At 48.1% G+C, this 10,392-nt stretch overlaps 2 protein-coding genes across 2 annotated transcripts; one reads left to right on the top strand and one right to left on the bottom strand.

The window, feature by feature from the left end:
* Nucleotides 1–1,630: 1,630 nt before the first annotated feature.
* Nucleotides 1,631–2,950, bottom strand: LOC139838697 (uncharacterized). The gene has a single exon (XM_071828818.1). It carries the CDS (start codon nt 2,948–2,950, stop codon nt 1,631–1,633), a length of 1,320 nt encoding a protein of 439 aa, XP_071684919.1.
* A 2,632-nt stretch (nt 2,951–5,582) lies between these two features.
* LOC127337975 (uncharacterized) lies at nt 5,583–9,917 on the top strand. The gene is made up of 14 exons (XM_071828817.1): nt 5,583–5,772; nt 5,912–6,039; nt 6,158–6,433; nt 6,599–6,741; nt 7,349–7,401; nt 7,706–7,783; nt 7,864–7,929; nt 8,001–8,066; nt 8,168–8,287; nt 8,379–8,506; nt 8,588–8,863; nt 9,007–9,209; nt 9,644–9,685; nt 9,821–9,917. The coding sequence occupies exons 1-14, from the start codon at nt 5,583–5,585 to the stop codon at nt 9,915–9,917; spliced, it is 1,866 nt and encodes a 621-aa protein (XP_071684918.1).
* Nucleotides 9,918–10,392: the final 475 nt, after the last annotated feature.

The following is a 10,392-nucleotide window of genomic DNA, read 5'->3' as shown; positions in this document are numbered from 1 at the left end:
GTAGAGGTCGGAGGTGCGAAGGGCATCGTCCCCTTTGGCACAGAGAGGGAGGGACCGCCTGTCCGGCAAGCTGTTGAGCTGGATGCCGTGGAGCACGGGCTGGAGCGCGCCCCGTTGAGCAGCGGCGGTGGCGGAGAGGCGAGGCACCAGGCAGCTGTCGAGCCCGTTGGAGACCAACTGGCAAACCGTGGCACACGGAGTCGTGCAATGGGAGAACAGCTCGGGCATTGCCGTCGCGAGAGGGCCAGCCGATGACCACACGGCAAGCCAAAACGCAGTGCGGCCCCCGTCGCCGAGCTTGACCCGCGAGATGGTGCGGTAGAGCGGGAGAAGCCGGAGGAGGGAGGACCAATGGGAGCCGCTGAGGAGGGCGTTGTGTCCCAACGAGTCGAGGGGCGCATCGCCAACAGCGGACCAGACCCAACGCGGCCAAGATGCGCCCGGCACGGAGTGAAGCCGATGAAGGAGCTTGATCTAGAGGCAAGCGTTCTGCTCCGGCAGAGAGCGCACGCCCAAGCCACCTTCCTCCTTAGCCCTGCACACCAGGTCTTACACGACGAGGCACTAGGCTACAGACACCCGATCCGAGCCCGCCCAGAGGAAGGCGCTGCGGAGACGGTCCGGAGCGGCGACCACACCCAGGGGCAGCTCAAGGGCACCCATGGCGAAGGTGGGGAGAGCATCGAGGACGGAGTTCAGGAGGGCCAACCGGCCACCAGAGGAGAGGAGGAGAGCCCGCCAACCCGAGAGGTACTTGTCCGCTTTGGAGATGAGCGGAGCAAAAGCGGCGAGGCGGAGCTTCGCAGCGGAGAGAGGCAACCCTAGATACGTCTGGGGGGAACCCCTCGACTCGGCACTGGAGCACCTCCTGGATGTCGTCGATGATCTCAGGCGCCACATGCATGGGGATGATGGTGCTCTTCGAGTAGTTGATGCAGAGACCGGTGGCGCGGTCAAATTGGCGAAGAAGATGACGAAGCCGCTGCGCCGCCCCAACCTCAGCTCGGAGGATTATCAGCGTGTCGTCAGCGTACTGAAGCACCGGGCACGGGGCCCCGTTGACGAGAGGGTGTTGGAGCACGTCGTCGCGGCGGATCAGACGTTGGAGGACGTCCGCCGTGATGAGGAAGAGGTAAGGAGAGAGGGGGTCGCCCTGCCGCAGCCCATGCATGCAGCGGACCCACTTCCCTGGGACGCCATTGAGGAGGACGGCAGAGCGCGAGGAAGCGAAAATGTCATCCATCCAATCACACCAAAGAACGGGGAAGCCGCGGGCGAGCATGATTCTTCGAAGACTGGCCCAGCTAACCGAATCGAAGGCCTTGGCGAAGTCCAGCTTGAGAATGATACATGGAGCGCGGTGGCGGTAGCACGTCTGAATGAGCTCGGTGGCGTAGACAAAATTTTCCGAGATGTTCCGGCTGGAGAGGAAGCCAGTCTAGTCAACATCAGTGATGGCGCCGATCCTACACTGCAGCCGGGAGGTGAGGGCCTTGCAAATGCTTTTGACGGAGCAGTTCTGCAAGGAAACCGGCCGGAACGAGGCAGGGGTAAGGACGCCGGCGAGCTTGGGGAGGAGGGCAATGTGCGCCATGTTGATGCGGAGGAGATCAGCAGCGCGGGAGTGGAATTATTCAAAAAGACGAAGGAGGGCCGGCCCGACGCTGTCGCAAGCCGCACGGTAGAAGCTGGGCCCAAGCCCATCAGAGCCAGGAGCGCTCGCGCGGTCGAGAGAGTTGACGGCCAGCGCCACTTCCTGGGCCGTGAACGGCTCAACAAGGCCCGCACCATCGATACGGGGGCAGTTGATGTAGAGCTCGTCGACGTCGAAGTCCCAAGAGTCCGCCGTCCACCGCCCGAGGAGATTGTCGTAGAAGGAGAAAAGGGCGGCAGCCTTGGCCTCGTGCATGGCAATGGCCACGCCGTCCACCTCGATCGCGCGAATGGAGATGCGGCGGAGGCGTTGGGAGGCTCGGGCGTGGAAGAAACGGGAGTTTTCGTCCCCTTCTTTGATCGCCCAAAATTTGCCCCGCTGCTTCCAGTGCGCGGCACGTTGAAGCACCAGGCGCTCGAGCGTCGTCCTGCACAACACACACAACCCGAGCTCGTCCACAGAGAGCGGGCGAGACTCCTCAAACAGATCAAGCATATCAATAAGGAAGGAGTAGTTTTTTTCAAACTTAGGATTGAAGCGGTGCAAGCGTCTCCAAACCTTGGCGGCCGAGCGGAAGGACTTGAGGCGAGCCGCGATGTCTCCTGTCGCATCGACCTGAGCAGCAGGTCTAGACCAGGAAGGGAGGGTGGTAGGAAGAAAGAGGGGATCCAAGAGCCAGGCATTCTCGAAACGAAAACCCGAAGCTCGAGGGATGGTGGTGGAGGCGGTGACAAGGAGGGGAACATGGTCAGAAGTAGGGTGAGGAAGGGAGGAGAAGGAGGAGTTGGGGAGGGCTAGGTTCCAAGCTTGGTTAAAAAAGAGCCCGATCGAGACGAGTGAGGACGGGAGAATCCCGCTTGTTAGACCACGTGAAGCGACAATCCAGCAGGGGTAGCTCGAAAAGAGCAGATTTCTGATGGAGTCGTTGAAAGCCGAGGCCAGCGTGAGATCGAAGTTGTCGTTGTTTTTATCGGGTGGGTCGCGGACGACATTAAAATCGCCAATAAGCAACCAGGGGATGGGAAAGAGAGGGCCAAGGGTCTCAAGTTCAGAAAGGAACGCAGGCGTGAGAGAGTGGTCGGCAGGGGCGTAGACATTCGTAACCACCAGGGCCAGGTCGGAGAGGAAGGATTGCAGAGAGGTAGAGAGGGAGAAGCGATCGCGGCGGACGGCGGTCAGCGAGAACTGATGAGGATCCCACGCGGTGAAAATCCCACCCGAGCTGCCGATGGCGTCGAGGGTCTCGTAGGAGGAGAGGTTTTGGGGAAGGATGTGGGCGGCCGTGAAGTTATCCATAGAGCTAAGCTTGGTTTCTTGGACACAGACAATCGAGGGGGAAGCAGAGGAAATCACGTCACGCACAATGGGTCGTTTTTTCAGGCAACCTAAACCTTGGGTGTTCCACGATTCAATCTTGACATCACGAAGGCGATTAATCATCGAAACGATCAACACCGATGGAGGTACAGGGGGTACAAGGAGGAGCAAACGCACGCACGCACAAACGCATACACCTAGAGAGATACATGGGGTAGGGGAGACGAAGGCGAGCGGCAGCACCCTCCGTCCAAGGTTGGCAGCGACGGTGCCGAGACAGAGAAGTGGGGAGCCGTCTAATCATCGGCACCAGAGGGCACCGACGTGGAGCAGATAGTGGCAGAGAAAGCGTCCACCGCGCGTTTGAGGAGGGGCTTGGACACAACACCAAGGGCGCCATGCTTCTTCACTTGCTTCTGCAGGGCGGCCGTGCAACCGCCAAGGGCGTCCTTGAGGCCACAGAGCTTGACGGCGCGCACCTCGACCGGCTCGTAAAGCTGGGATTCCATGGAGGCCAGACGGGAGCTACGCTTCACAGGGGCCGCCACGGCCTGGACAGGAGGCACGTGGACAGCCGCAGTGGGCACTGCGACGGAGGACGCATCGTCAAGAGTGGCGTCGATGATCTCCGTGATCACCACGCCACGGCGCACAGAAAGAGCTAGGGGAGGGCCAGAGCTCAGCTCCCTAGACACCGCCGGGGACCCGACGCCCGCATCCCACGTGAGCGTGAGCGATGAGCGGGATGAGCCGGACGAGGCCCTGGAGGGCGCAGAGCACTGGGGAGACACCCCTATACTTGGAAAAATAAAATAAAATATTAAAAAAGTTCAAAAAAATTTAAACTTTTTTGGGAATCAAAGATGACTTGAAATAAAATATTTTCCTAGGAAATTACTTTTATTGTATCCTGGGTAAAAAAAACAAACTCGAAACGGTTGTCATAATTTTGTTTTTTTTGCCCTGAAGACCCGTACAAACTTGATCATCCTTGGTTTCCAGAAAGATTCAATTTTTTTTTACTATAATTTTTTTAGTCTATAGAAGTGCGTTGTACCCGCAAAGCCAAAAATCTGCTTCCATACCGTGCTAACCAACCATGACAATATAGGCCCGCGCAGCTTTGCAGGCACCTCACCATCGATCGGGGACTTCTCAAACTGCCATCAGAGCCTGGTAAGCGAATCGCTCTGTCGGACCCCTCCTGACCCCTCGACGCTCTCTCGGACCGACCGCGCGCCCCCTCCATCATCTGCTCCCCAGCTCCGCCGCCGCGATCAACACGCCTGGTACGTAACCCTAGTTAGCTAGTTTACGCTCGTTCCTCACTCTAATCAACAATCTAGAAATTTTAGGTTTTTGACGCAAGTACGGGCTAATACTCGCTCGTCTAATCGCGCACATGCGCATGCAGACTACGTTCACGCGCGGCTTAATTTCGTACATATCAGCAGGTGTTCAAGTTGCAGAAACGTATCTAGTACGTACGTGCACCAACTGCTTTGCAATGTTTTGTAGCACTGCTGATGATCTAGTACCAAGCTTTGTTTAAAACAGCCGGCTATAGCCTCTAGTGAGGCTTGCGCGGGTATATAGCTAGATCGAGGTTTCAAAGGCTAAAACAGAAATAGCCGCTAATAGCCCGACTAAGTCTATTTAGCTCCACAGCCGCTAACTTCTCGCTCCACGAGCCCAAAAGTTTTGGACCGGAAATTTCAGTAGGGCGGCCCATTTGCTCGGCAAAATAGCCACCAAGCTAACCCTAGCGACAAAAATCTCCGTCCCTTGTCTCAAACTAGGCAAGATACGAGGCTACCAGAGCCGACCATGGCGGCACCTCGTCGCCCATGAAACCAGACGTCCCCACTGCTGGAGGTGCTCAATCTAGTAACCGCGCTGCTAAACATGGAGGTGGCGAGGTTCTCAAGCTCTCCTCGCTGCGATGATGACATTCTGTCCGATGCTTTTTAGCCGACCCAGATTGATTGCATGCATATCTTACCGGTTATCTGAAGCTGTTGTTAACTTGTTGTATCTGTGAAGACCTTGATCTAGTTATGTAATTTATGGATTATGTCCTGAACCACATAATGATATTGTAATATTTGGACAAAACTATGTATATTTATCTATGTGTGTACTATTTCTTGATTATGTGTATCTCTTATGTGAAGATCTTATTTTTTGAAGCACTCACTGAGTTTCCTCACTGCATTATTTTATTTATATATGTACAGGCCGGCCAAGTGCTATGTGAAGATGTTATTATGTTATGAATTTGTGAATTATTGATATATATATATATATATATATATATATATATATATATATATACTATTTTTTTATTATTTAACAAATCGGCTATATGGCTTTAGCCCATTATAGACCGGCTATAGCCCTTCTTCATAGCTTCAAAAATTCTCGCGGCTACCGGCTATAGCCTGCTATTTTAACCACAGGTAGTAAGTAGTGAGTAATGAATTTCCTGATTCTTCTCTAGGCCGGTCGGGAAGAAGATGCTTATCCAGCGACGCTGCAAAAGGCTGAAAATCTGCGTACCTAGTGGTGAGGCATCGATTCCAATCTCACCACTTTCCTTCTCTACATCGCCATGTTTTATGTAGTTTATATGCTTCATAATGAGCCAGAAAATTTGGAACGGGTCAATGCCCACGAGGAGGAGTTTGGCAGCGGGAGCGAGTCCGGCGAAGGCGTTTGGCGCCTACTCAGCAAGGAGGTCGCAGAGCACATAGATGACAGCGTCATATCGCTCGCTTCGTTCCACGCTGGTGGCCACACAGGTTAGATTCTCACATCTATAATCATCAATAGTCGATAGTGGTTGAGATTGCAATCTTGTGCAGGAAGTTCATTGCGAATTTCTGCATCTAATCATCGCTAGTAGTGATCATGATTGGAATTACAATCTTGTGCATGTAGGAAGTTCGTTGTTCTTCGCATGCACTGGCGTGATCATAAAGAGCAATAAAGCTAGCACAAGTTTTGTGACCTCGTTGAGCCTGGTTAGATCTATCGATGATGACAGCAAGATCTTGCACGATTTGAGGGTTGGTGATACCAATTTTTCTATACTCTGTACCTTGCTTATCTGTGATCATGGTAATCATCCTCCTAATTGATGTGTGTGTCTATGCATCTCGTGCTGCTTTAACGCTCTTACTACAGATCGAAGTGCGCCTTCCCAACAACTACCTCTGCATTGGAATGCTGGAGCACTACGACTTGGAACACAATGTCGCCATTGTCAGCGTTGAGCCCTTCTTTGTTTTTTGCACGGCACGTCTGGATCGTCGGCGGCGGTTCAAGATTGGTAGTGAAGTGGTTGCGCTAGGGCGTTGCTTCAACTCGGGCAAATTAATGGCCACCACCGGGGTTTTGACGGAAAATCGGGGGAGGATTTATCGCGAGGAGCTTGGGGTCTCCACTTGTGAAATCACTATGGTGCGCCGTTTGTTTCTCTTCTTACTTCTCTGCATGAAATAAATAGATAATGCCTTCATATACCACCATATGCACTGGGGGTCTTTTTAAACTTGAGCAAACCTTGTTCAGCATTGCTAGTTATTTATGTGCTTGTCTGAGTTCCACTTTTATTCTTATTGCAAGACTGGAGTTGGAGGGCCCCTCGTCGATTTTAAAGGGGACTTTGTTGGGATCAACTTCTATGCTAAGGAAGAGTCTCCCTTCCTACCGAGGGATAAAATTCTGGATCTCTTGACGCGGTTTAAGACTACACCTCCGCGTTGCTGGTATGCCTTCTGAACTCACTTGATCTTGAGCCACATCATATCTGATTGGCTTATATCTTTTTGTCTAAGCATTGATCTTTTGTCCCATGTTAGCCTCCCTACCGGAGCTTACAACTAGTTTGTATGCACTGAACTATGTGCGCCAATACGATGACTCATTAGCTGTTTCAAGATTATAAGGTTATAACGGCATTTGGTAGGTGATCTGAATTGAAGAGCATCTGACTTGATAACAAATTGGTTGTTTGCTACATCTGAGCTCAACAAGTAGCAGTGTTACCTTAACACTTGCATCCATACCACCTGTCTTGTCTGGCCTGTCTTACAGTTATATACTTACATGTACTCGTCTACTCGATTAGGACTCTGGTGTCCATGTTGAACGTATTATACTTTTTAAAATTAAAACTAGCTAGTCAGAGTTCATTTAGTCCTTCTGGGTCCAATCCCCTTTTTTTCCATCTTGCCATTTTTTTTTTTTTTTGAGGAACATCTTGCCATTGTTTAACACCTCAGTTTTTATAGTTTTTTGTTTGTTTGATGCATACATATGATCCATGTCTTACTTTTGTGGATTTACTCATGAGTTTATCACATTCTGCTGCAGGGACAAAAGCAAGGCACGAGAGTCCCGTGAATCTCACGAGTTTGATTTAGAAGGTGAGGAAGGCCCGCTCATTCCCTAAAGACGGTTAAAGTATGCACTATCGGCCAATTCATCATCATCAATGTTATTTTTCGATGATCATTTTGGAGTCCTTACGAGCAGCACACATTTTTATTTTCAGCTTGTACTTCTTATCATACTATCATATATTGTTCTTTTTTTTTACTGAACCTTGTCAGAGGGCCAGGCATTGCATTGATAGAAGAAAGAGGGTGATCCCGTTTATAAGGAAAACCGTATAGCACTTTTCAGTGTTCTAAATTCTGCTTATTCCTGATCCCAACTTTTCCATTTTAGGCAGTTCGAGCCCGGAGATGAAAAATAAGAAGCTGAAACCTTCCATATGTACTATATGTGATCCAGAATGCCAATCAGGTTGGGTCACTTCTAATGTTATATGTTGATCATTGGTCGCATATGGTCACTGATTGCTTCACCTGTCCCTATGGCAACAGAACTCGAGGATAGATTAGTGAAGAAGCTGCCCCGAATTTATCGGTGGCCGCATGACTGGGGTTTTGGTGAGTCGTTGCTTTCTGTTCTATTCACTATCATTAACACATTGGTCATCAATCTTTACCATGTTGCGCAGTATCAGTGGAGTCTAGAATAGACAAGTTCAAATCCCGTGGTTACCCCTTACCCGTTTTGGAGGATTGTGAGTTAGTTATTTCTTTGTCACCGATTATTCTATTTTATTGCACATTTGACTACTATTTGCAGCACTCGCTCAACTAATGTGCCATGTTTGTGTTACAGGTGGCATGGAATTGCGTTATAATTTTGAGGATCAATTTAGTGAAGATATCTGGAGCAAACTCCCAAAAAGAGTAGCTTCAAATATGTCTCGAAGTGTTGTCGCATTGGCTTCATTCAGTGGTAATCATACTCCTTATAAGCCTATTACTTTTATTATATTGTTTTTTTATATTTCATCACTAATTGATGATCGGAATTATTAATTTTGTAGGTGGAGCAAGGCTTTTTGCTTGCACAGGTGTATCCATAGACTGCAACGGGTCCACCACAAGAGTTCTGACCTCGGGAAGTTTGGTTAGAAGTTGTTTCCATGAAAGCAAGGTTGCTGATGACTTAAAGGTTGTTAATCTGCCAAAAAAAATACCCATTTTACTTGTTCATTTGAATAGTGGTTTACCCTTGCCGTATCATTAATTGCAGATTGAGGTGCGCCTTCCAGATAAACGACATGTCCCAGGGACGTTACAACATTACAATCTGCATTATAATGTTGCTGTCGTCATCATCGAGAAATTTCGCTGTACTCGGACAGCAAATATCGACAATAATGTGAAAACTGACACTCTTTCGGAGGCAATAGCCATAGGGCGCGTTTATGAATCAGGCAAATTAATGGCTGCAAGTGGGACATTGTTTGACAAAAAGAGGGAACTTGACTGCGATGATCTTAAGATCTCCACTTGTGAAATCACCAAGGTATGCTGTGCTAGTTTCTACAATATTTTATATGTGTGGTGAAAACAAATAGTAACACCAGAATAGATGAAACTTAATCCATCAACATACGTGTATAGATTATGATTATCGTAATTTCTACTGATTACTTTGTTTTGTGCTAGGCTGGGATTGGAGGGCCTCTTATTGACTTTAATGGGAACTTTATTGGTATGAACTTCTATGGCTTGGAAGAAACTCCATACATGCCAAAGGATATAATTTTGAAACTTCTGACGAATTTTGATGCAGAAGGGTATGTTTTCTGCAATTATGTAGATTGTCTTGTAGCATGCAAGCGTTTTTCATGTGCATACATAACATTCAGGCCTTTTAGTGAAATGCACTTGCGTCCACAAGATATTTGTTACCATTTTTATCTTATAATTGAACTTTGGGTCATTACGCCTTGGAACAGAAGTGGCATATGGTAAACTACATAAAATGTGATTAAGCCATCATATGAATAAACTGGCTGTTGCTTACAGCCTGAATATATCTGATAGAACATATGCATCATATGATAGTATCCTGTGCGTAGCAAAAGTTTAATTACCTGGAATTCATACTGGCTAAATCTGGGCTCGGTTTTAGTAGTTTGTTCATATATCTTGCATGTTCATATTACTGTTAGTTTGAACTCATGCCGGTTCGTAAGCCTTAACTTGATTTTGCGCTTTTCACTTCATGAATGAATTTTGTCAAAGTCGCATGATCTGGAGATGTTCCTGTATGCTAAAACTACTTTTGTCTTATTTGTAGGACTGTTGACGCTGATTTTACTGAAGTCCCTAACCCAAACAGGTAATTATACCATATCGAGTGTGCACTTGGTTTATATATACAAGATTTTTGCATAGCCTACCATAGTACCATGCATGCCATGTAGTTGATTCAGATTTACACTATTCATTAGCTTATTTATATTCATCTTAACAGGTGGCATGTGCCTAAGCCGTATTGGTGTTATCCGTCATGGCACGACGAGATGGAGGAGGTAGACATATTGAAATTATTTGAGGCAGAATTTGATTAGTGTGACTTGTTTGGCCATGTCTATATTGTCTCAAGTGAAGCTCCTCTGTCTAGCTCTCTGAAAATTTGAATCCTGAAATAGCCACCTCGATCATCGCATACGTAATGGACTTGTGTGAACTAGTCCAGGTATATCATGTTGGTTTAAGTTTTAACATGTAAATATGTAGTTTATTAGATCAACTTGTTGTTGGCCTGGGAAGGACGCAACACTTGTAAACAATAAAATTTCCCTATGCGAAATCCCTGTCTATAGTGATTGATCCGTTTGCTCTCGCACTTTGGTTTTGTGTCAACTCAAGGTTTTTGGATTGGTATGATTGTAGATCTAGATTTTCTCTCTCTTTTTTCTCAAGTGAGAGCAAGAATCATGAAAGGGAAAGTGAGGTAGCAAACTCAAAGAAAGTCCACAATAAGGGTAGGAAGAAGCTCTAGAATATGGGATATCTTAATGAAATGACAATTGATATCTGGTT

The sequence above is a fragment of the Lolium perenne genome, chromosome 3 (genome assembly GCF_019359855.2).
Source record: "Lolium perenne isolate Kyuss_39 chromosome 3, Kyuss_2.0, whole genome shotgun sequence".
In the NCBI taxonomy this organism is placed as follows: Eukaryota; Viridiplantae; Streptophyta; class Magnoliopsida; order Poales; family Poaceae; genus Lolium; species Lolium perenne.
This window is presented reverse-complemented; position numbering and strand designations above follow the sequence as displayed.

Excerpts from the sequence above, each read along its gene's own strand:
- LOC139838697 (XM_071828818.1), bottom strand. The coding sequence starts at position 2,950 with ATGGATAACTTCACGGCCGCCCACATCCTTCCCCAAAACCTCTCCTCC.
- LOC127337975 (XM_071828817.1), top strand. The coding sequence starts at position 5,583 with ATGTTTTATGTAGTTTATATGCTTCATAATGAGCCAGAAAATTTGGAA. Across the intron at positions 5,773-5,911 it reads CCACGCTGGTGGCCACACAG|GAAGTTCGTTGTTCTTCGCA; the intron begins GTTAGATTCTCA and ends TTGTGCATGTAG. Across the intron at positions 6,742-7,348 it reads ACTACACCTCCGCGTTGCTG|GGACAAAAGCAAGGCACGAG; the intron begins GTATGCCTTCTG and ends ATTCTGCTGCAG.